The sequence below is a fragment of the Hemiscyllium ocellatum genome, chromosome 17 (genome assembly GCF_020745735.1).
Source record: "Hemiscyllium ocellatum isolate sHemOce1 chromosome 17, sHemOce1.pat.X.cur, whole genome shotgun sequence".
Lineage (NCBI taxonomy): Eukaryota > Metazoa > Chordata > Chondrichthyes > Orectolobiformes > Hemiscylliidae > Hemiscyllium > Hemiscyllium ocellatum.
The window spans coordinates 52,052,025-52,078,907 of record NC_083417.1 but is presented as its reverse complement, the minus strand read 5'-3'; the positions used below and the strand labels follow the sequence as shown (position 1 = coordinate 52,078,907).

Sequence of the window (26,883 nt, the reverse complement as noted above, 5' to 3'; positions counted from 1 at the left end):
TTTCTTAATGTCCATTGTTTTGCATTGTGAGTCATGTGGTGATGAAGCATGAAAGTGTTACTGTCCTTGAACGGTGCTTTAACACTTTGGTTTGTCTTCCAAAATCTTAGGTAATCATGTAATAAATTTTGCAAGCTCACATAATTTGTGTTCCTTAATTGTGCCTGAGTCATTTCATCAACATCATTAACTAGTTACTACATGAGTCCAAGAATAATTTTATTTAAAATCTCTCACTTAGAAATTTATACACACATTTTGGAAAATCAGCGCTGGGTTCTGTAGATCATTTCAAAAGGTTTCAGTGCCACGATGTGTTTTAAACTGTAATGGCGAACATTACATTCACTATTACATTTGTAGATGAATATTTTAATAATAAGTTGCTTTAATGTATATAGCAACTGTAAATCTACATGATGCTTCAGCACACTTTGTGGGTGCACTTCTTTACGCTTATTTGGAAAAGGCAAAGCATTATAAGGGATAGTCAACATGGCTTTGTGTGGGGCAGATCTTGTGTCATAAATTTGAGTTTTTGCAGAAGTGGCAGAGATGATTGAGGGTAGGGGAGTGGATGCTGTCTACATGGACTTTACTAAAGCATTTGGCAAGCTAGCTGGTTCAGAAGATTAAGTCACATTGAATCCATGGTGAATTGGTAAGTTGGATACAAACTTGGCTTGGTCATAGAAGACAGAGGATAATTCTGGAGCTGTGTTTATCTGACTGGAAGTCTGTGAATTTTCTGCTTAGGATCAGTGCTGGGACCTCTGTTTGTAAGATATAAATGATTTGGATGAAAATATAGGTGGTCTGATTAGTAAGTTTGCAGATGCATTAATATTGGTGGAGCTGTAGATAGTGAGGAAGGCTATCAAAAGATACAGCAGGATGTAGATCAGTTGGAAAGTTGGGCGGAGAAATGGCAGATGGAATTTAATCTGGACAAGTGTATGGTGATGCATGTCAGGGGGTTAAATGCAAGAGGAAAGTATACAGTAACTGGCAGGACCCTGAGGGGCATTAATATACAATGGGATCTAGAGTGCAAGTCCATATGAAAATATAAAAAATATCTTTTATCCATTATAAAATGAAATGAAAATAGAAGACTTGTTGGTGTACAGCATGATGCTAACCTTGTAGCTGCACTATATTCCAGCAGCATATGTGACAAGCACACTGGTTGCCCTTCCAACAATTGGCCATGTCTGGACATCTAAGGGGCGTGATCCTCAGTCAGGGGGATCCAGCACAACAAGACAATGGCATCTTCAAACATCATCCTAGGGGCTTGGGTACGGTCATTTGGCTACTCGGACTAGTCAGGGTCCTCTTCTCATAGGCACTGAGGGACAAATTTCAGGCACCACACAACTATCTTGGTTCTTTCTGCCCTATTGTGGACTGTTTCCTTGTGCAATGAGAAAAAACGGGAAGGACTCAGTGAGATGAAAGTGAATGGCACAGCTGTAAGAGCTGGTGCAGGAGGTGGAAAGGTGTCCAAGTGAGTAGGGAGTGCAAAGCCATGCAGGGTGGGTGGTGTGAGGAAAGATGTTGCATGGGCTTTTCTTATTGGAGTGGAAAAGCATCAGATGAGATGGATTCCATAGGGACATGGCAGATTGTTAATGAGATATGTTTGGGATGATAGTGCAGCATATCTTGCTTGGCCTCAACAAACATTATACTGTCAAAATATGCTAAGATTCTGCCCATTGAGTTTAATTGTGTTCTCTCACTTAGATGACTTTTTAGTTTCCAAATGTTAAATCCTCTTCCCTAGCCAGCATCACACACACTGGTAGAGGTCAACTGCAGAGTAATGATACTGTGATACAGTCCTTCAACTAGCCTCACAACCATTCTAAATATTAAGCCTCTTTTAAAAAGGCAATACTTTTGATCCACATGGGTAGACATGTTGCATTTTGTTCAAATTTGCTTAATTTTATCTGCATGTGATGAAAATGTTGATGTTTTAAAGCATCATAGAATGTGATGCTTGTGTGGTAGTTCTGTAATGCTCTCAGCTGTGTTCCCATAAATCCAAGGACTTAAGCCTCGAAAAGTTATGGTGGACAACTGTTTAGCTAATAGGTAAAGGACCCTTGGGTCCTGTTTATCATTCCTCACCTGTCTGCAGCTTTTGATGTAGTTGACTATGTCAACGCCTCTCCACTGTCATTTAGCTGGGTGGAATTATACTCAATCTGTATTTACAGCATCATTTGCAATAGTTCCTCTTTTTGGTCCTCCCACTGTTACCTCTGATGTTTCCTGTGGAGCTATTATTGGCCCCTTGTTCCTAATCCTTATCTACATTCTGCTCTGTGGTGATGTCATCGAAAAACACAGCACAACATTTCATAAATGCACTAATGGCACACAGCTCTTTCTCACGGCCACCTATTTCAATTCTTCCATGTTGCTACATTAACAAGTCGAGTGTGTTGCTGGAAAAGCACAGCAGACCAGGCAGCATTAGATGAGCAGAAAAATCGACGTTTCAGGCATAAGCCCTTCATCAGGAATGAGGCTTGTGGGTCAGGGCTGAGAGATAAATGGGAGGGGGTGGGGTTGGGGGGAGGTAGCTGGGAAAGCGATAGGTGGGTGAAGGTGAGGGAGAAAGTGGTAGGTCGGGGGGGAGTGATGGACAGGTCCGGAGGGCAGTGCCAAGTTGGAGGCTTGGGACTGGGATAATGTGGGGGGAGGGGAAATGAGGAAGCTGTTGAAATCCACTTTCACACCGTGTGGTTGTAGTTTCCCAAGACGGAATATGAGGTGTTCCTCCTCCAGGCATCGGGTGGTCATGATTTTGGCAGTGGAGGGGAACCTGCATGTCCTTGGTGGAGTGGGAGGGGGTGTTAAAGTGTTCAGCCATGGGGCAGCGTTTGATGGGTGCAGGTGTCCCATCAAGAAGGCATCCTGTTTCCCCGATGTAGAGGAGACCACACCGGGTGCAATTGATGCAGTAGAGGTACATTGATAGAGGTACAGGTAAATTTCTGATGGATGTGGAAGGATCCCTTGGGGCTTTGGACGGAGTAGAGGAGAGTAGTGTGGGTGCAGGTTTTGCTCTTCCTGTGGTGGTAGGGAAAGGTGCCAGGATCGGGTGTGGGCTTGTTGGGGGGGGGGGGGGGGGGGGTGCTGTAGACTTGATGAGGGAGTAGCGGAGGAAATGGTCTTTCTGGAATGCTGATAGGGGAGGGGAGGGAAATATATCTCTGGTGGTAGGGTCCATTTGTAGGTGGCGGAAGTGGAGGAGGGTGATGTGATGAATGTGGAGGTTGGTGGTGTGGAAGGTGAGGACTAGAAGGATTCTGTCCTTGATGCATTGGGAGGGGTGGGGATCAAGGGCGGTGGTGCACGAAGTGGAGGAGATATGCTGGAGGATATCATAAATCACGTGGGAAGGGACATTGCGATAATGGAAGAAAGAGGCCATCTGGAACTTTCTGAGGTGGAATTGGTCATCATGGGAACAGATGTGGCGGAAGCGGAAGAATTGGGAATAAGGGATGGTGTTTTTACAGGATGTCTTGTGGGAGGAGGTTTAGTCTAGGTAGCAGTGGGAGTCGGTGGGCTACATTAACAAACTGTTTAGCTGATGTCCTGTAATTTTCTACTAAATTACATATTGGGAATATTGAAGCCATTGTTTATAGCCCTGCTTCCAACTCCATCCCCTTCCATACAAACTTGGTATCATTGTATCCTGAGATGGGTTTTTAGATCTCCTATTTGTACCACCATTAAGAAGACCTATTTCCACCTCATTAACATCACCCAACTTTGCCTCAGTTTAGCTCACTTGCTGCTGAAATCCTCATTTATGCCTTTGTTATTTTGAGCTTTGACTTTTCCAACACGATCCTAACTGGGCTCCCACATTCTATCTTCTGTAACAAGGTAATTTATCAATTTCTTCTCATTGACCTACATTGGCTGCTGGTCAAGCGATAACTTGATCTTAATGGAGGATCTGACATATAAAAATAGACAGGGACTTTTTTTCACTGGAGTGTAGGAGGTTGAGGGGTTGACCTTACTGAGGTTTATAAACTCCTGAGGAGCACAGATAAGGTGAATGACAAGGGTCTTTACCCTAAGGCAGGGGGATGTTCAAAACTAGACAGCATATTTTTAAAAATGAGAGGAGAAAGATTTTAAAAAGGACATGAGAGGCAACTTTTTTTTAACGCAGTGGTTCCTGTGTGGAATGAACTGCCAGAGAGAGTGGTAGATGCAGGTACAGTTACAATGTTTAAAAGACATTGGGGATAAGTTCATGAGCAGGTACGGTCTGGAGAGATATGGGCCAAGCACAGCATGTGGGACTAGTTTAGTGTGGGAATATGGTTGGTATGGACTGGTTGGAACAAAGGGTCTGTTTCCATGCTGTAAGACTAAGAATATTAAAAATTCTTGCATTAATTTTCAAAATCCCTCCATGACCTAATCTCTCTATCTCTGTTCTATATTCAATTCTACACCCCTCAGAAATAGCTGCATAGCCAATTCTAGCCTCCTGAACACCCCAAATCCTTACCAAAGTCACCAAGTTTATTTAACTAACTGATAAATATCCTTGAATCACTTTGTACTGCAAGAGATAAATGTTCACATTACAATCTGAAACATTTGATTTGAGTGTTACAGCCACTTCAACTCAGCAGTGTAATTAAGGATATAGAACACATTTCCTAAAAATAGTACCAAATAGTTATTAAAATGCTTGGGCAAGTCCCCATTGTGCAGCGTCCTGCTGCTGCAAAACATCCAAGCAAGATTTAAATGTAACTACATGTTGTGAGCAGAAATTCTCCCACGCTCAGGCGCTCTTATTCAATTTCAATCACATCAGCTTTAGAGCCAGCTTGATGGGATTGAATCAGGCCAAGATGGAAAAACTCATCACATTGACCAGGGAAAAATAATGAAAGAGTGACAAGCAGGGAGGAAAGTGCAGCAGCAAGGGGGAATTAGGTTGAACATGTTTTTAAGAACTGAAATGATCCACCATCTCAAACAGCATTACCTTACCTGTCATAACCATGCTGTAATAGATCCACTTCAGTATGAGGCCACATTCTCAGATTTTCCACAAGAACACAAAAACTGCTTCTATTTATAAACTGCCTTCAACACAAAATCTCCTAAGATTCTTCATAGAGCCATTATAAAGTGAGAGACACTAACCTTATAGAGATGTTTTATAGAAGATGGCCAAAAGACTTATCACCAAGGTAAGTTGCAAGGACAGCATATCTTAATAGGGACATGAGACCGGGATATAAGAGAGTTTTAGGAGGTGATCCCAAATCTTTGTACTTAGGCCGTAATGATAAAGCAATTAAAATTAGAAATTCTCAAAAGCCAATATTATTGGAGAGCAGAAATCAAAGATGTGGGGCTTGAGGAGATTAGAAATAGAGAGAGAGAGAAGCTATGGAGAAATTTGAAAATAAGGATCAGAATTTCAAAGTAGAGGTTTGCCTTAACCAAGAGTTGGTGTAGGTTAATGAGGACAAGGAAGAGGGGTAAACAGGATGTGCTGCCAATTTGGAGACAAGGAATGTTTTGAATGCTGTCAGGTTTAGACAGTAGACGTGGACTGCATGCATGTGCACACTACTCAATCCTGAAAGTATCAAAGTGAAGGATGAAAAGACACTACTACACACAAAAGTGCAAATATCTCAAGATTAATCAGTAAACACCAAATTTAAAATCCTCAAGCCCATTCCGTCTTCTTTCTCTTAACACTGCAGAGTTGGCTTCCCTGAAAGCAAAGTTTATATAGTGTAGTACTAAAACTACATCCAAGCAAAGGCCAGATTCAGTCACAGTCTGAAAACTGAGTGAAGGATACTAAAGTAGCCCTTATCCAATAGTCCAAGGAGAACGCTGTCTTCCTGTTAAAAATCATCTCGAGTGAAAACTGAGACTAGCATTCTGTTCATTACTTTCCTCTTGCTCCAAAGTAAAATAAAAAATGAGTACATACGACTTGGCTGGTTATGGAAGGTTAACAACCACCAAAGGACTCAACGCCAGTCTCCTTATCTTCAGGTGGAGAATGACAGCAAATAGTAACAAAAAGCAGACATAGTTCAGTCATGTCATCTCTACCTTTTATAATCAAATAGAACCAACACGTTTGTTTTTACAGCAAATCTCATCTTCAGAATGCCCTCTTCTTCCATATGCCATCGGTGTTTGACTGCAAACATCTTGACCATGCCTCCTTCATTTGCATCCAATATTAATAATTACTACAGAAGCAGGAGACCAAGTACTGAGCTCTATAGAACCTCACTGAAAACTGCCTTCAGTCACAAAAACGCTCAGCCATTACAGTTTTCTCCTTGTTATTTTGTAATCAGATTTCTAAATTCCCCATCATCCCATGGGCTCTTTTTTTTTTAAAGATATTTTTATTAGAAATTTAATATTTTGACAGATTTACAAAAATAAACAGAACTTTCAAGTACAAACATTAATATAAAAATAGATCTTAAATATATAATCATCAAAATTCAAAGGAATGATACTAAAGAAGAAAGAAAAACAATGAAACTCAGTTAACTACTAATCTAATCCACAATTATCCAGAGTGTATAGTTGAGTCACTTACATCCTTCAAACAAGAGAAAATGTTCTCCAATACACTCATAACAGTATAATAAAAAGGAAACTATTTCCAAACAATAAGAACAAAAAAAAAACATGTTTGAATGGAGATCCTCCCCCTTGTTCTCAGGGGGCCTTACTTCCTTTCTAAAGGTCCACCATATCCTCTCCCAAACAGTGTCCCACCCTTGACCCGGGTGCTCCTTAATAGGATTTAGATATAATACCGAGCTAGAGTTAACAGTGAGCGCCCCACCCCCACCCCTCCCCACCCATACCTGAGTATATCTGATAGCATCAATCCATGGGCTCTTTTTAACCAGTCTGTCACATGGGACCTTAAAGACTTTGCTAAAGTCCTTTAAAGTCCTTACTGACTGTAATGAATATTTTGAGGTACATTGTAGTCAATCAGGGTTTATCAGACAAGGATTTTCCTTGACAAATCCATGTTAACTTTCCTCAATTATCTTGTACATTTCTAACTATTTTAATTGCTTCTTGGAATAGATTCCAATAATTTTCCTACTAACAATGAGTCTTTACCTTTTTAAACAAAGCTACAATATTAGCAGTCTTCCAATTCTCCAGCACCACAACTATACTCTATGAAGATTAGGAACAGTCAGAGGGTGCCCTATTTTCCCATTCATATTTTAGCAGCCCAAGGTAGAGTTCATCTGTCCCTGATAAATTATCCACTTTCAAAGGTGGTAATCACCTGATTACGTCATCTCTTGCTATGTTTTATCACATCCAAGACATAGCATTCCTCTTCAAATAACCAGACACTGATGGGAGTGGTCTAACAGCAGCTATACTTTAGGACAGAGAATAAATTAGGAAATAATGTGCACATGTAAAATGAAAGACAGTTCACATGGGTTGGGAAAATCAAAGTGGCAGAGGTAGCCATGAGGAAGAATTCAGAGAGTTCATTTGGGACAATTTCCTAGAACAATATGTTGTGGATCGAACCAACAATCAGGCTATTTTGAATCTGGCAACGTGGCAGGTTTAGTAAATAAATAAAATGGAATTTAGCATTCAGTTTCAAAGGGAAAAACTCAGGTCAGAAGCAACTGTGGTAAACTGAAATGAATAATTACTTGGGATAAAGGCAGAGTTTATTGGAGTGGACCAGGAAAAGAGTAGTACAATAGCAGATGTTTAGGAAAATAGCTCATGATTCAGAACCAAGCTAGATCCTACTAAGAAAAAGGATTCCAGGAAGGGGATTAGCCAACCATAGTTTAACCAGGTAATTGTTTATCTCTCAATATGGCAAAGATTAGTGATAAACCAGAGAATGGGGAAAATTTTAAAAGTGGACAAAAATTAAGATGGAGAAAATAAACTTAAGGCAATACTAAAACCCACAAAATCTAACAGAAGCAGGCCATGCAACCATTGAGTCTGCTCCATCAGTAATTAAGATAATGGATGATTTAGTAATCCTCAATTCCACTTTCTTGCTGTTTCCCCATAATCTTTGATTCCCTTAATGACTAAAAATCTCTCAGCTTTGAATATACTCAATGACAGAGCCTCTACAGCCCTGTGTGGTAACAAATTCACAACTCTCCAAGAAGGAATTCCTCATCTCAGGCTCAAAACCCATTATTCTCTGATTATGTCCTCTTGTTCAAGGTTCTCCCAAAATTGACAACACCTTTCTGAATCTAACTAAAGTCCCCAAAGAGCTTTGTACATTTCAATAAGGTCACCACTCATTCTTCAAAATGATCTTATTAATCCCTTCCACCTTCAGGAATCTGTGGACAAGCAGCCCAAGATCCTGGAGTTTCCTCGTGTCCTGCTATTCATCAGTACTCCCTTGACTTGTTCCTTCCTCTAAAGTGAATCATCTCATGTTTATCAAGATAAAATTCCTTCAGCCACTGATCTGACCAATCCACGTCTTGCTGAGACCTTCTTACTGTCAACTATTTATGCACAAGAACTTCCAAATCCCTGGGCTATAGGTTCCTGATTACTTTATTTAAATATTTAGCTCCACTATTCTGTCTACCAACGTGCATAACCTGTCATTTTCACAGATTATAATTGCTTGACGTATGTCAGTAAGACGTTTGACAAGGTTCCTGTGGGAGACTGGTTAGCAAGGTTAGATCTCATAGAATATAGGTAGAACTAGCCTTTTTGGATACAGAGGTGGTTCAAAGGTAGAAGACAGAGGGTGGTAGTGCAGGGTTGTTTTTCAGACTAGAGGCCTGTGACCAGTGGAGTGCCACAAGGATCGGTGCTGGGCCCTCTACTTTTCATCATTTATATAAATGATTTGGATGTGAGCATAAGAGGTATAATGAGTAAGTTTGCAGATGACACCAAAATTGGAGGTGTAGTGGACAGCAAACAAGGTTACCTCCAATTACAATGGGATCTTGATCAGATAATTGTGAGGTGCTGCATTTTGGGAAAGCAAATCTTAGCAGGACTTACACACTTAATGGGAAGGTACTAGGGAGTGTTGCTGAACAAAGACCTTGGAGTGTAGGTTCATAGTTCCTTGAAAGTGGTGTCGCAGGTAGATAGGATAGTGAAGGCAGCATTTGGCTAGAGTATTGAGTACAAGAGTTGGGAGGTCATGTTGTGGTTGTACAGGAAATTGGTTAGGCCACTTTTGGAATATTGCATGCAATTCTGGTCTCCTTCCTATCAGAAAGATGTTGTGAAACTTGCAATGGCTCAGAAAAGATTCAAGGACGCCAGGGTTGGAGGATTTGAGCTATAGGGAGAGATTGAACATTCTGGGACGGTTTTCCTTGGAGCGTCGGAGGCAGAGAGGTGACCTTAGAGGTTGAGGATCATGAGGGGCATGGATAGGATAAATAGACAAAGTCTTTTCCCTGAGGTGGGAGAGTCCAGAACTAGAGGGCATAGGTTTAGGGTGAGAGGGGAAATGAAATAAAAGAGAGACCTAAGGGGGCAAGATGGTGATACGTGTAAGGAATGAGCTGCCAGAGGAAGTGGTGGAGGTTAGTACAATTGCAACATTTAAAACACATCTGGATGGGTATATGAATAGGAAGAGTTTGGAGGGATATATGCTGTGTGCTGGTAGGTGGGACTAGATTGGGTTAGGATATCTGGTCGGCGTGGATGGGTTGGACCAAAGGGTCTGTTTCTATGCCGTACATCTGATGTCTGAATCCCTCTAGTCTGTCAACCTCACTTGTCTCCCCACTTAATTGTGTCATTCACAAACTTGGCCATTGTAATTCACTTTTCTCATCCAAATCATTTATAACTGGAATGAATTGTGGTCCTGAGTCTGATCCCTATGGCACTCCACTACAGTTGGCAACCTGAAAACGGCCCCTTATCCCAACTCTATTCTCTTCGACGGACAGCAAGAGTGCCCTTAATTATGTATTTTAAAAAGTGGACCAAAGTGAACGCAAGTCCCTTAGAGAATGAGATTGAGGAAATAATGAGGAACTATGAAATGGCAGAGGCACAGAGACATTGAATAACCCTTTAAAACGAACAGTCTTTACAATAGCATTCCAAGAATACTAAAACAATCGGTGGGGGGGGGGGGGTGTGATGAGGAAATGAAAAGGAAATGAGCAGAGACACATCACCAGAAGAAAAAAAACTTGGGAAACTAATGGGGGTAAAAGCCAATGATGTTACTTGGACCTGATGGGATGCATCCTAGATATAAAAAGGGAGGGGCTAGGGAAATAGTGGATGCAAGGCTGCAGAAGAATTTTAAAATTCTCGTGCATAAGTCACAAAGCTAGGGAAGGCAAAGGAACTGTTGGCCTTTATTTTTATACTCCATTTCTTTTTGAAATAAAGAAGTCATGCTGAAACTATACAAGGCACTAGGTAAACCATGAGCCCTTCTTCATGCCTGAAATATCGATTCTCCTGCTCCTTGGATGCTGCCTGACTGCTGCACCTTTCCAGCTCTGATCTCCAGCATCTGCAGTCCTCACTTTCTCCTACTAGGTAAACCATACCTAGGAATGGTGTGAACAATAATCAGTCCCATTGTCAGTATACCTTTTCATATGATAATGTAGACAAGTCAGAAGATTCACGAACCTGATTGCTGGGATGGAGGGATTCCTTTAAAGGGAACAGGCTGAGTAGTTTGAGCCTTCACTGATTGTAGTTTAGAAGCATGAGAACCACCTTATTTAAGCATCCAAAAGTTTTAAAGGAATTGAAAGGGTAGATGCAGGCATGTTGTCCTAGAAGGGAGAAGTCTACATTTAGAGAGCACATTCTCAAGAGTAAGTGATCATCTAGTGAGGAGAGAGATGAAGGCGGGCATAAACCGCCCCGTGTTTACCGTGGAGCAAGGCCCACATCGGGAAAACCAGCAGTATCCATTTTAAGGCAGCAGTATCCATTTTAAAGCAAACAATATTCATTTTAAGACAGCAGCTGCCAGCCCGACCACGTGATCGGGAGAAGGGGGCCCAAAAACAGATCCAAATACACACCAGACCAGACACTAGGCATGACTCCAGACAATAGTCATGACTCACAGATCGAAACCCACCTTATAATCTCGTCAAGATTCCAACCGACACACACCCATAACCTGATCATGCAAAACAGTCCTACACAAAAGGCAAACACCAAACAAACAGGATGAACCTAACAGACACTTTGGAAGTAACAAAGGGGGGTGCTAGCCTCCAGCCCTCACGGAGAGACAAGCAGATAGCACCCGGACCCATTCACATAAAGATAAACAGCACACCTTTTGTGTATGCTGCCGACTCTCCGAGGATGGCAGGAAGCTTGACATTCACACATACTCCAGCCATGATTACCACCATTCACACTCATTCATACCCAATCTCCTACATCCTGACTCACGAAGTATATAACTTGTAACATCGCACGGGAAATGTTAGAGCAATCGAGATGCGGACCTCGGTTGGTCTCCGCCGGCGTTAAATACTTCAATAAAGTTACCGATTGTCGAACCGCACTCTGGGCTCGGACTGAGATCATTTCATCCGCGCTAACAATTCCACTACACACATTGGCCCCGTGTGGCTTAGGGACGGGGACCACAGTCTAAGTGTTTGTCGTCTGTCCAGTCGGGCCCTGGGGGAAAGGTTTAAGTTGGGACCAATGTTTCCACCTGCCCTTCCCCTTCATATCAATGCAGGCGCAGGTGTCACTGGTGAGGATGATCTCGTGCGGCCCCAGCCACCTAGGGGCGAAGCCGGACCGGTTGGGGGGCGGCCCGGACCAGGACTTTGTCCCCAATGCCCGGGAAGGGTTGGGGAGGTGGTTGTTGCTGCTGTTTCGTTAGGTCCCTGATGTCCTGTTGATCGCGGGCGGTCTGTCTGAGGGCCCGCAGCTGCGCGTCTAGTTGTCTAATGTAATAGGCCATCCTATCCCTAAGAGGGGCCATGTCCTCACCCCCCTCGATGACGGTCTCGGGTAGTCGCATGGCCCTGCCCGTCATGAGTTCGAAGGGAGTGAGGCCAGTGGAACGGCCCGGGGTGGCTCTGAGGCGCATCAGAATGCAGGGCAGGACGTCCACCCAGCCCTGACCGGTCTCGGCGATCGCTTTTGCGATCGCCACTTTGAGGGTCCGGTTCATGCGTTCGACCACGCCCGAACTCTGGGGGTGGAAGGGGACATGGAAGCACTGCCTGATACCCAGGAGGCGGCAGGCCAGTTTCATCGCGCGTCCTGTGAAATGTGTTCCCTGGTCTGAGTCAATCTGGAGGGGGACCCCCCATCGCGGAAAGATGTCGAATGCCGGGATTCTGGCCACAGTGGCTGATGTGCAGTCCCATGTCGGGAAAGCCTCTACCCAGCACGTGAAGTGGTCGACTATGACCAGGCAGTAACCTCTTGCTGCGGCTGGCAGGCAAGGGTCCTGTGATGTTGACCTGGAGGTTCTCCCAGGGCCCCTTGGGCCGTGGTTGGTGGGCCATAGGAATGCGCAAGGGCCTCCCTGGGTTATGTTGGGCGCAACGCACCGGCAGCATGTCGCGGCCAAGTCCGGGCCACCACCAGTCGGTCTGCAGCCTCGCGAGGGCCCCCTCCCGGCCTGTGTGGTCGGGCTCGTGATGTAGTTGCATCAGGGTTGTTCTGATGGCTGCGGGGGCCACTACCTTGCCGTCGCGACGCCATACCCCATCGGGGTCGGGGATCGCGCCCCTTGCCCTCCAGTCCTCTCTTTCCTCGGGTTGAGCGCCATTCTGGACGTCCAGGACTTTAACGTCCCGGACTTCATTTACAGGCGCAGCGCGTACGGGGGAGTAGAGGGGCACCTGCGGCAGCTTTGGCGCCCTGGTCGGCCCAATGGTTCCCTAACTGTTCAGCGGTGAGGGCCCGCTGGTGCGCCTTGATTTTTACAACAGCTGTGAGCAGGAAAAGGCACGCTGCCGCCACTAAGTCACGGACTGTGTTCTCGTGTTTTATCTGGCCGCCGCCGGCCGTGACGAAAACCCGGTGGCTCCACGCTGTCATGTAGTCATGGACTACCCCAAAAGCGTACTAGCTGTCGGTGAAAATATTCACCCACTTGCCCGCCCCCATGCGGAGCGCTGCCGTGAGGGTTACCAGCTCTGCGACTTGGGCTGAGGTATCGCCATCTAATGTCCCCTGTTCTTGGGTGGCCCCGGTGTCGTCGACCACTGCCCAACCCGTCCGGTAGGACCCCTCAACCAACCAGCGTGAGCTGTCAACGTATAGGACCAGGTCAGGGTCAGAGACAGGACTATCGCCAACGTAGTCTTCCTCAGCCGAAACCATGATGGCCTGGCAGTGGTGGGGTTCCCCAACAGTTATAATCGTTCGTTGCCGTGTCCCTAACTATTCTAATGGATTGGTCCGGGGGGAGGAGGACTGCCTCCCAGGTTGCCCTATGGGCATCGGAGACGGCACGGAGGCACCCTGTATTCAGGAGCTCCACTATAGTGTGTCCGGTGTGCAGGATGATCTGACCAAACATGGTGACCAGCTCGCACACACGGACCGCCCACGCTGCGCAGTCAAGTGCGGCCACGCAGCGGTGCATCCCCCTCACAACTGGGGACTCCTTAGTAGAGTAGTACCCTACGTGCTTCATGCGGTCCCCGGAGAGTTGGGTGACCATAGCGCTATAGAACCCCCCTTCCAGGCTATAAAAGACGTGAAAGGGCTTAGAGAGGTCGGGAAGGTGCAGGGCCGGGGCACTGAGGAGGTGGGTTTGAGATAGAGGAATTTCTTTGGATGGCAGTGAATCTCTGGAATTCTTTACCACAGAGCTAATCGAGGTTGGGTCATTAACTATCTATTTCATCTTTGAACATATTTAATCATTGACTATCAGAATGATTATGGGAAAAAGCAGAAAAATGAAGTGCTTATTAGATGAGGCATGATATCACTGAAAAGCAGAAGAGATGCAATGAGCCAAATAGCCTACTTCTGCCCCATATCTACCTGTGTAAATGTCTAAGATATTTGTAGTAAACAAGAACATTATCATCAAGTGAATTTGGAAAACCTTAAACCTTTGAAGCATGTGAATAGTTAATGCCACTCCAATACCTTCTGTAGTCAGCTTCCTGCAGCTACTAGCAAAAACAAGCCACAGGTACATTTGCAGGTTTAGGAAATATTCAAATTGCATAACAGATGTACACAAGTAAAAAAAAGTGACCCAGAGCATGCTACATCTGTCAAGAACTACACAATAAAACCACATTTGTCCATTTAACAAAATTTATTTGTATAAATATATTTACCAGCAAATGTCACCAAAATTAGCCATGTAAGTAGAAAAATAAAAATTGATTTTCCCATGTTGACAATATAAATTTCAAAACAGACATTTGATCATTACACAGCAGTAAAAACCCATAATAAAATGCTTAAATTCACATTGTTAATATGCTTAAAAAGGAGAATTCAAATTTAATCACCCCTATTTTGATTTTACCAGAACAACTCATTTAGGAAGAGAAGTTACTGGTTAGAGGTTTCCACTACATATATTTGAGTGTTATATAAAAAAGGTACAATTAACTCAAGTGAACAGGACTTACAATGAATGCACGTGACAATGATTAGTTACTAAGTGTTGCTAATGTGTTTTAAACTGGAGACCAACACCAAAATTAACATGCGAACTTACTTCAAAACAGTCTATTAGACACTAGATAAATGACTAAGTACAGCATTGCTGATTTTTCTATTCTATCTGGTACTCTGGTCATAACACCACTTCAGTATGCATTACATTGCAAGCAAATCTGAGATGATTAAACACAAATGAATGTGGAAATACTCCTCTGATATACAGAATGAGGAAGTGGAACCTTTCTGATCAAGTATTCCATTGTCTATCAGCAGGGCTAATGCTTGATGGCAAGTCAACGAGCAGAGACAGTTTTTGTTACATAAATGGTTTTGTTAACATTTGTCTGGATTTTCATCTATTTTCCCACAAAAATCACAAATCAGAAGTGCACTCCCTGGATAGGTTTTGATACCAAAAATGTATTTTATTAAAGAGGAAGCAATCCCCCACTCCAAATGCAAATTTTAATAAACTAGATCAGCACAAAGTCTGGAAGAAAGCAACAGAAGTAGTGAGTGTGCTGAAGGGGAACAAGATGCAAGTCAGGAAGTAAAACGAGAGAGATAATGGAAGAATCAAATGACAGATGAAAGAGGAATAAAAGTAGTGTGTAGGGTAAATAGTGACAGTGGGAGAGTAAAAATAAAAATCTGGCAGAATCTAGTCAAGAAAATTTGGGCTCTTCACCTCCATAACAGTCACTGTATCCCAGGTAAGATGAAAAGAAAGCAACCTCTTAATGCCATTTTATCACTGACATCTAGAATCCGGAAATGCATTAGCCAAATTAAGAGTCTTCCTTTCACTTAGAGTTTTACCTCCCTAGGATGGTTGACATCAGGAAAGAAGTGCCAATACATAACCTATCGCTTCCTAGTTATGCCTATAGTCCAGAGCCTCATCAGCTGCACAGCCATTGTAAGTCAAAATGTAGCCCATTCACTATTGTTAGACTATTTACAACAGTTAAATATTATTCCCTGGTAATTATATTACCAGGAAATAGAAACAATGGTTGAAACTATTAGAATATTACAACTTGGAGATGCTTATTCACATGTCCAACATCAAGCTAATAGGGCACCATGTAGGCAACGATACTAAATGATTGGTAGGTTTTGCCAAAATGGAAACAATGCCAAAAATGGAGAAATCTGAGCAAATGTTAAACAGGTTAGAGGGCTGCTTTTCTCTATTCTAAACTAGATCCATTAAACAGTTGCAAACAGTCCTAAACAAGCAAAACTGAGTGCTAACTTTAGCAGGCCGAACATGTAAATGAGATTCTCTCAAAGTGTACAATTATCCAAAATGGTTAATTTTAATAGAAAAAAATTGAAACAGTTGGCACATCTGAACTGTGTATGTGCACAGTAAGTGCTGCATTTAAACACAAGCTGACAGCAAATGCTAGCCATTAAAAATAATTCCTTTCCAAGTTTCAATTCAAAATGAAAAGCAGTGCACACACTGTCTTCATTAATATTGCACCTCACTTGCAGAGTCATGCCCTATTTTCAACTTGTGCGCCAGGGTAATTAGCTTAGCATGTGGATGACATTCATGTTCATTGGCTCAGCAAAAATACTTGCAGCAGCAAATTTACATAGAGATAACCACACATTTGATATTTTTGAAGCAGCCAGAATGTATTACTGCAGAAATGTAAGGCTGCTCTAGGGGTGGAGTTTTGGATCTAAACTGCTACTAAAAATAAACCCAACACCTTCTGTTTTCCCAGCAATATACATGTGATAAAATGATTGTAGGAAAAAAATTTACAATCTATCAGAAATGGGAAATGAAGAATAGGATGCATTTGCCTATGTGTTGATTGCACAACAAGGGCTGGATATGATCATGAATCACATTAGTGTTGGAATGATGGTTTTCATAGTCACTGTCAAACAATTATTCCTAAAAAGAAAGTTTTGAAATTACCTGTAAATAGCAAGTTATATAAAAAAAGGAACTCAAAATACAGTCCACATATTGTTGTGTAGTAGAGCTTGTTCACTTTGTTTAAGCTATTAGCTGCAATACTTCAGTTCTTTTGCGTATACATTTAAGTTGCCGAACCTTTGGTAACCTTCAAATGGAAGGGTCTAGTTTGCCTTTACATAATTACCCCACTGCTTAAATATTGAACTATGGCAGGTGAATCAAAATACAATTTCCATATTGCAAACAAAAAGTTTAACGTTCTATTCTTACAATAAATATGCATACACTATAATAGCCTTCAGACTAAAAATGTCATGTACAGTTGAAACATGTGCAAAAAAATGACATTTAAAAGATATGCAAGTGGACCATGACCTCTTTTGGCTTTAAGTTTTGTTTTTACATCAAAGAACAAATCTTAGCACTCAAGATATTCAATAAAAAAAAGTTAGTGCACACGTCCTTTGTTCGAGCTTGGCAATCCACAACATTCACGCTGTTGCCAATTTCTGTTATTTGAGCAGCAAATGATTGGCATGAACCTTGGTTTGGATTCCACAGGAGTATAGGTGCAACCTATACGCAGTCACAAGGTGGAGAAAGTTGGGAAACTGAGGCTTGTGCACCCAGATCCTCTCGGATGATCAGAACATCTTCTGCTATAAAGTTGCTAAAATCCGCAGAAAGGCTATTGCAACAATGAAAAACACCTGTCCGACTCCCAGAACCAGAGCTTCAAGGGGCACCATTTGCTTTGTTGCAGCTCTGTAGACACCAGCAATAGCTGCACCTGCAAAACAGTTGAGTGGCAATGATACATTTAACATTCAGATCCAAGCAGCAACATTACTAATTAGATCTGATGACACAAAAGCCAAATGTTTCAACCTCAGCAAATTTGGTCAATGAAAGTAAATTACACTTACATAGTACATTAAACAGAAAGATGTCACAGATCCACAGAAGGTCAAAAGAACCTCAGTATGCTGTTTCAATTTTCACCCCATACCCTTTGATCACACTAGCTTTTACACTTAAATGGTAAGGTCCTGGGTAGTATTGCTGAACGCAGAGACCTTCCAAGGTTCATTGTTCCTTGGAAGTAGAGTCACAGGTAGACAGGATAGCTTGTATACTTTATTGGTCAATGTTGAATATAGGAGTTGAGATGTCATGTTGTGGCTGTACAGGACATTGGTTAGGCTACTTTTGGAATATGGTGTTCAATTGTGGTCTCCCTGCTATACGAAGCATGTAAAACTTGAAAAGGGTTCAGAAAAGATTTACATGGATGTGGTAGTTGTGGGTATGGTTGTCAAGCTAGAACGCTGATTTGAAGGTGTTTCATCCCCTGCCTAGGTGACATCTTCAGTGCTTTGGAGCCTCCTCGGAAGTGTTGTACTGTGCCTTCTGAAATTTGTTTGGTTCTGTTACTGTTGCTTCCAGTTGCCGGTTCCAGTCTTTCGTTGTACTGGCAAGTATATAGGGGCCAGGTCAATGTGCTTGCTGATAGAGTCCATGGATGAGTGCCATGCTTCTAGAAATTCCCTGGCTGTCCTGTCCTTTGTTTAGCTTGTCCTATGATTATTGTGTTGTCCCAGTTGAATTTGTGGTCCCTGTCATCCAAGTGTATGGCTACTAGGGACAGCTGGTCATGGCTAGTTGGTGTTTGGGGATGCAGATTGTTAGTGGTCTGCCTATTTGCCCTATATAGTATTTCAGGCAGTCTTTGCACAGAATCTTGTGCAAGACTCGTAATACACTATGGGTATTGGGTCTTTGGTCTGGGTAAGTTGCTGTCTGAGCATGGCTGTCAGTGCGGAGTTTTTTTTTTAAATACAAAGTTAGTGTGGCTAGTGAGTTAGGTCGTGGCATCTCCTTCTCATATTGCTTGCCTGTTGGACATCTTGGATGAAGTTGTGGGGAGATCTGTTCTTGGTGAAGGTGTTGCAGCCATTTTGATCAGGGTTTTAATACAGCTTAGTGTGTTTGGTTGGTTGCTGTTGTAATTCAGAACCTGGTTAGTGGGTGTAGCTATCCCATACATTTTTTTGGTGCATTCACCGTTGTATTCTTTGGAATGGGAGATTATTGTTGGTTTCCCCCTCTTTTATAAATATGGTCCCTGTAAGTATGGTGTTGATGTTCTGGTATGTGTTCTCTATTTCTGTTCTCTTAATGATAACAAAAAAAAAGTGTCCTCTATGTATCCAATTCCAGAAGATGCTACAGTGGCACTATTTGCATGGATGAATATTCCATCACAATCTCAACTTGTGTAAATGGTTGACAAGCTTTAAAAAGGAGTCAGATGGATAGTACTTGACAAACATCTCAGACCTTGTACGTATTCTGAGAAGCATAATATTTGTTTGGCTGGTCTCATCAGGAGTCTGGTGATTTGCAGAATATGGATTGCGGTGGTGTTGGAGTTAGGTCATTGATTGCCAAGCCGAAACAGTTAGAGACACTCGTGTCACTTGTCATTCATTAGCCCAAACACAAAATGTAGTCCAATACTTGCAGTATGCAGACTGGACTGTTTTCATAATCTTGTTAGTTGGCAATGGAACTGATCAATTAGCAAACATCAGTAGTGTGATTTTATGTTGGAGGGAAAACCATTGATGAAACAGCTGAAGATAGTCAGGCCTTGGATACTTTATTGACTAACTCCTTCAGGCACACTAAGGCTCAGATGACCAAACTTCAACACCATCACAAGGAAATCTGTGCTAGTTAGGATTCCAAACAGGAGAGTTTCCCCAGAAACCCCCACCGAGTTCAGTTCTCTGTTCTCAGTGATTCTGCCTTGATGTTAAATACGTTGAAGTGACCTGGCCATTTGGCAACTTTAGAATAGAAGAAACAAATATTAAGAAACCATTGTTAATTTATGAAATAATTCAAGGTAAAAACTCTTACTGGTCAACACTGTTGCAGTGATTGGACCCAAGATTCCAGCCAGGATACCTAGAGACATGAATCGTCCATATTTGTGGCGCCTCAGCATTACAAATGCCAGTAATCCAGCAGGAACGTAGATAAAAACTGTGGACAGCAACGCCCAGAGGAACACTGCGTACCACATCTCTGCATTTCAAAAAAAAATATATATAATTAGACCAAAGCCAAAAACCATATTGGAAAAAAAAAGCAAACTTGATGCTGAGGAGAATCTGTAGATCCTATTCAACAGTGTTGCACCCTCTAGGAAGATAATATAATACTCAGAACAAAAAATAAAAATCTTTTAGTTCACAAGGATAAAAGCATAAGAAATAGTATGAGTAGGCGTTTGATCTAACGAGCCGGTTCAGTTGTCTTGTCCTTCAAGACTACAGTCCCACACTATCCCATCTCACTTATTAGCTAAGCACGCGTCACTGGCTATCTTGAAATATACTAAATGACTGATGTGAAGCCTCATTGGAGTATCATGCTAGAAACTAAGCTTCGCTATCTCTGGAAAATCCCCAAACTCATCAGATAAATCCCTAATAAACCTAGAATGTGTTTTTTGTCAACCTTGATTTGTGTACTTAACAGAAATGACTATTTATGACAAATAGATTCTAGCTAGAAGCAAACAATTGTGAGCAGTCAAAATATAATTATTAAAAGGAGTTCCTTCAAACCCCTCCCACATACATACAAAAATGATTAGTCTTGAGAGTGGAAGAGAATAAAATGCTGGGAAGTAGTGCAATGGAGGAGTTCCTTTGGTTTCCCAAATCTTTCAGTTCTTCCATTTCTTCACAGGAAGCAACAGCAAGTGTGTCACATCATAAAGTTTCAACTTTTGGTAAAAAATCAAGAGCTTGAAATAACTGTTGGGAGAAAATAAACTTCCACAGGTTTTAGGTATGTAATTAGCATGAGTGAGCACAAGAACTGGTCACAAATTCACAAACTAATCAACAAATTGGTGTTGGACAAATTTCAGTAGGTCTGGCAATATCTGTTAAGAAAGCAGCCTGATATACTCTCCTCCAGAATTGAACTTGAAACATTAATTTGTTCTTCTTGCCATAAATGCTGCCAGATCTGCTGAGTTTCTCCAAACATTTTCTTTTTTCTTCATATCAACAGCATTCACAAATTGTTCTGCTATAGCTGATCGCCTCTTACTTGATAAAAGGGCCCAGAGCTGAACCATTGCTTCTTGTATCTTCCTCCACTGCTGACAAAGCAGCAGTGTGAACACAATTTATAGCAAGTTTCAGTAACTTTAAAAAAAGTACAATAATTCCTCAGTCTGTTGTTGGAAAACAGTCTTTTTACCATATCAGTTCACAATTAAAATTAAAGTAACCCTGTGAATCTACAGATCTCTAGGGTAGAGAAATCAGATTCTCAGAATTTCTTCTTGCTTCAGTACCAAATAGTCAACCCCTTGTCCGGTGTGGCTCTTTTCCAGGTACCCAACAAGCTCATGCTGGACTGTCACTGACACGCAAAAACTTTGGTTTGAGTGCTGCATGTTCTACATTGAAGAATTTTAAAATTAATAATTGAATGGAGCAAATATTTAAGGCTAACTATTGACTGATGCAAATATATATTTTAATGCAAAGAGCTGATCTGGACTTTAAAACTCAAAGATAAAAGCTAAGCAGAGGAATTAGCTTTTGGAAAATAAATGAGGGTGGGACAGGGGGGCAAACCCTTACAATTTAAGGAGGTGGGGCTGGTGGCAGCACAGAATCAACTGATACTAAAGTCTGACTTTGCCAGGTTTCCTTCCCCAATTTTTCCAGATGAAATTCAATGTCATTTTTCTGCCCATGTGATCAGTCCATTAATATATCCATGTATAGATTCTCTTATTCACTACCATACAACCAGATTTTAGAAAAGTGCTTAATTATATTCCCTATTTGTTGTTAACTGGCAAGAAACATTAATGCCACGTGTGCAAAACAATGACAACTAATCAGAAAGAACACCAAGGAACTTTGATTAGGTTCTATGTCATTGCCATCATTGTATCCATCAACATCATCTTGGGGACTAACATTGAACAGAAACTGAACTGGAAAAGCCATATAAATACTGGCGCTACAATAGAAAATCAGAGGCTAAGAACTCTGTAACTCTGTCTGCAAAGCCTCTCTACAACACACAAATTACGAGTGATGGAATACTTTCCATTTACTTGGATGAATACAGCTCCAACTATATTCAGAAGCCATCCAAAACAAAGCAGTTCAATTGAATTTATGGGTAGGATGCCAGTCAATAGTCACTCCCTTCAGCACTAATGCTGAATGGCAGCTGTGTGTACCCATCTACAAAGGTGCACCGAAACAGTTCATTCAGGCTCCCTACACAGTACCAATCAAATTCATGACCACTGTCACTTAGAAGAGCAAGGGCCACTCGGGTGTTTTCCTATCTTCCTTGTGGTGGAAATTGAATAAAGATTCATGCACCTTGTGTATCTCACTGTCTCACACACACCATGAAAAAAAAAATCAGGAGTGTCAGAGATAAAAAAAAAACAGAAGTCTTCACACAAAAAGAAGAGGAATTTCTGAGGCTCTGTTCACTCAGAGCTGGCTCTTGAGGGAGCTGGATCAGTGTGTGTAAAGAAGAAAAAAAGAGCAAGGGCAGCAGTACATGGGAACACCACCACCACCAGCTGCAAACTCCCCTTTGAGCCATACAATACCCCGACTTGTAAATCTATTGCAATCCCTCACTATTTTTGGGTCAAATTCCTAGCACTCCTGCCCTCACAGGAGTCGTAGTCACTCAGACAGTGCAAAGGATTACAGTAGTTTTAAAGGCAATTTCACCATCCTATCTCCAGGAGATTTAGGGATGGCAATAAATATTAGCCTAGCCACCAAACCCACATCCCAGGAATGAACAAGAAGCCCGAGCATACCTGATAGTTTCCCCCAAATGCCATTGATACCCACTGATTGGAAAAAAGATGACAGTGGTGGTTGTCAGATCAATTGTCTCAACCCCCAAGTTACCAAGCCAAGAGTTCCTCCAGGTTGATTTTTTAAAAACATGTTATGGCATACCTCGAGCAGGTGGAACTTGCTGAACCACTGATCATCAACATCCTGGGGACTATCACTGTCAAGAAATTGACCTGCAAATGCCATGTAAAAACTGGGGCTAGAACTGGAGGCAGAATTTGGGAAATCTGTGGCAATTAACTTGTGCCCTGATTTCCCAAATCAGTGTACAGTATAGCAAGAACTTTCAGAGATGTGAGGACACTTTCCACTTGCCTGGAAGAATGCAGCTCCAACAATACTCAAGGCTTGACACTATCCAAGACAAAAGCAATCCACCACCCTCAACATTCACTCCCTCCACTATGGAGGTAGAGTCATGGTGTGTACTTTTATAAACAAGGCACTGAAAAACTCAAAGCTCCTGAGTTAGCACACTCCAAATAAACCTTTGTTACAAAGAAGGACAATTGACCATCATCTGAAATTCCTATCCAAGGCACACACCATTCGGACTTGGAATTATATTGCAATTCAGCCCCTTCATTTAGTTAAAACTTCTGGAACTCCATGACTATTAACACTACAGCAGATAGATTGCATTCAATAAAGTAGCTCGCCTATGCCTTTTCAAGGACAATTAGGGATGGGCAGCCAATGGCCTTGCCAGTGACAAATCCATTGGAAATGAATGTAAATGTTACACACAACCACTCAAGTTGACATGGATATGGATATTCACTGAAAAACTGGACTGAATTGTGACCTGGTTGCAGATCTTTTTTGTGCACTTGCTATTGTGCAAATGTCAAAATTGCCACAGGCCACTAAGCCGACTTCTAGAATCTCACCAGACTGTAGATATTATAATCAGTCAAATATTTGTCATTGTCATGAATTTTTCAGATGAGACACCATCTTAGCTGCACAGTCCATGTGGTGCAACTAGCAATGCCACTATGTTAAGTAGGATGAATCAGGATGTTTTTGCTAACAATAAAGAAATGATTATGCATTGCCAAATCAGGATGGTATCAAGATTTGGAAAGTAACTTGGAGGTACTGCGAATTTTCTCAGACCCACTGCCCTTCTAAACAGGAAGGTAAAGGCCATTGGCTTGAAGGTGCAGATATTTAGGCAAGTTTCTGCAGCACATCTTGACAGGACATACTGCAGTTACGTATGTGCAGTGGGAGGGAATCAGTGTTGAAAAAGATGGATGGGCTGTTTGGTCAAGATAACATTGGAGTTCCATCGCTTGGGGCAGGTGGAGAATACTTCAGCACATTCTCGACTGGTGCATAGTAGATGGGGGCAAGGCTTTGTAGAAACCAGTTGCAAGTACTCAATATAAAATTGACAAACTGCTCTCGTAGCTATGATATTTAAGTAGCTGTTCCTGACAAGTTTCTGGCCAATGGTAACTTCTTGATATTGATGTCTGTAACACTAATGTTGAACACTGAAGAGAGACAGTCATCGTCTGGCACTTACATGGCACAAGTGTCACTTCTTACTAATCAGGTGCACATTGGCACAGTGTGTTGACCGAGGAATCCCAAACAGAACCAAACACACTGCATTATCAGTGATTATCCCTACTTCTGGGCTTGTGATAGGAGGATGGTCATTGATTACTGAGGACTTCTACAGTAATGTCCTGAAAATAAGATGATTGGCCTCCAACAACCCAATCATCTTTCTTGCGTTATGCACAAAAGCAAGCATTGAAGAATTACCCCAATATTTACTGACATGCATTTTACTCTAGCTTCTTGGTGCACCAGACTCTCAAATGCAGCCAGAGAGTAAAGTTACAGGCATCCACAGCAAGATTTTAAAAAAAGAACCTAAATGAAGTCTTGAAGAGTATTGATAAATGTTTCTTGATTGCACAGCTAATGACCCCAAATAGACACAGTTATTGGCTGGGTTAAAACTTGTTCCATACTGTGGACAGAACATCCTGGACATTTTTTTTTAAAACCTTGGGGTTCGGATGTTAGCCACATAGGTTGCACTGCAATAATTTGGCAAGAGGTCTATTGAGTTTTAGAGCACATCTTCAGTACCAACCATGCTTGTAGTAGAACTCAACAAGCTCATCTGATTGTGGGTTCAAGTGTGACAATATTTCTCTTCAATACTTGAACACAAATCTAGACTGACTCTCCACTTCACCACTGAGGAATTGTTATACTGTTGAGGTATCCATCTTTCAAATGGGCAGTTAAACCAAAGCCTGTCAGGGTTGTGGAGGCAGAAACCCTCATAACATTTAAATTAGTATTTAGACATGCACTTGCAATGCCAAGGTAAACAAGACTACTGGCTAAATGCTGGAAAAGAAAATTTGAATATGCTGGTGATTATTTTTGATTAGCACAGACATAATGGGACAAAAAGGTTTTTTTCTCTGCTGTAGATCTCTTATTCTAGAAGCACTAGTCACCTCAATTAAACAAGCAAGAACTCTTGATGCTATTTCAAAGCACTGCAGAAAAGTTAACCCCCAAAGTTTAGGTAATATTTACCCCACAAAACAACATTTTTAAAAATGTGGACACTCTTACATTGTATGTTGGAGGAGCATGCTGCATTTTCCTACCTCAGAAAATATATCATTAGTTTTAGGCACTTTGCTTTTCCTGGAGCTTCTGGTATCCCAATTTTTTTAAAAAAGAAAACATTACAGACTGGATTTTGCCCTGGCTCAATCTTTCATGCATTCAGTGCACTCAGCCTTATGATAATAACACTGATGCCGCAATATAAAATTACAGAGGGGGCGATATGCAAATAAATAGATATGTTGGAGCACTATGATTTGTAAAAATAGTGAGTAGCAGGAAGTTGAGGGGCGTGGGGAGGGGGTACAGATAACTCAGACGTGACATTAGTATAGGACCAATTAAAAAGAACAAACCTTAAAGCGTTATCAGGAACTTGTTTGGATCTGATATACGACTGGAAAAGTCTACACTGACAGGTAAATAAGCAGTAGAACATTGCTTATACAATCTTATTTTTAAAAAGGTGCATATTCCGATTGAGAAGGTTAATCTAGCAGCGAAAACTCGAGTCGTCGAGGTGTCAAATTATCTAAATGCAGCACAGGTTCCGTACCTCAGCGGTCAGTGATGCACCTTAAGACTCCAAAGGGTGTGAAAGACAGAGCGCAAAATACGCCGAAACGAACTTTAGACTTTCTGAATAAAAACCGAAAGAACTGCGGATGCTAGAAGTCGGGGGGGATTACTGGGAGAGCTCAGCAGGTCTAGCAGCATCTCAGAATAGTTCTGACGAAGGGTCATTGCATCCGAAAAACTAACTCTGATTTCTCTCTAATAGATACTGCCAGACCTTGCTGAGCTTTTCCAGCAATGTCTCTTCGCGTTTCTGGACCCCGTTGCTCGTTTGCGTTCATTTCAACGGCAACGAATCATCACGAAAGCTCTCAAACTGAACACTTTCAAAAGCATCCCCCTGCCCTGAACAATAATATAACCGACACTTGAGCGAAAGCGGCGGCGTTGGGGCGGGGGGAAGAAAGGGCAGAATAGAAAAGGCTAAACGGGCGTTTATTATAGACGCTGACCCGGGGGAATGTGCGGAAACGAACTGAAACTCCCGTGGGGCCGCCGTGTACCTCGGAGCCACCCGAACAGATCGGGGGCTGGCATCGAGCCCGGCGGGATGCACACTCTCCTGACCGGCTACAGTCAGACTGATAGACCCCTTCCTCCCCCTCGTCGTCATGGAGACGGTAGCGAGGAAGCGGCCATCCATCCAACCGTCCCTGGGGAGCCGCCTACACTCACCGGAGAAATGGCATAAAGATGCGGTGACGTTTCCAGAGCAGGTCGTGTTGCCGACCCGGGGGACTAGGCCCAGGCTCAGAATCTGATGCACCGTCAAGCCGCCGCCGAATGGCATGGCTCAGCCATCAACGCAGCGCCGACCATCTACTACGACGGGAAGCCCGGATCCGCCGTCATTAACATCATCGCCGCCGCCACCACCATCACACCGAACCGAGTGGGCGGGGACACCGCCTGAGCGACACTCCTCTCCGCCATTTAGAGACGGCGCCTCGACGCCCGCCCGCACACCGGCCCCGCGGGCAAAGCCAATCAGAGTATGGCACAGACCGTCCCCGCCCTCTCCACACACGCCAGCTGCAAAACCAATACAATGAAGCAAAACATGACCACGTGGGGAATCACAGCCAATCGTTGCCAAGTAGT

General features: G+C 42.4%; 1 protein-coding gene across 1 annotated transcript; it reads right to left on the bottom strand.

Annotated features, from left to right (window-relative positions):
* Positions 1-14,394: 14,394 nt before the first annotated feature.
* tmem170a (transmembrane protein 170A) lies at positions 14,395-26,731 on the bottom strand. The gene is made up of 3 exons (XM_060837737.1): positions 26,458-26,731; positions 19,586-19,753; positions 14,395-17,450 (listed from the first exon to the last, which is right to left on the bottom strand). Exons 1-3 carry the CDS (start codon positions 26,570-26,572, stop codon positions 17,320-17,322), a joined length of 414 nt encoding a protein of 137 aa, XP_060693720.1. The 5' UTR covers positions 26,573-26,731; the 3' UTR covers positions 14,395-17,319.
* Between the last annotated feature and the right edge of the window lie 152 nt (positions 26,732-26,883).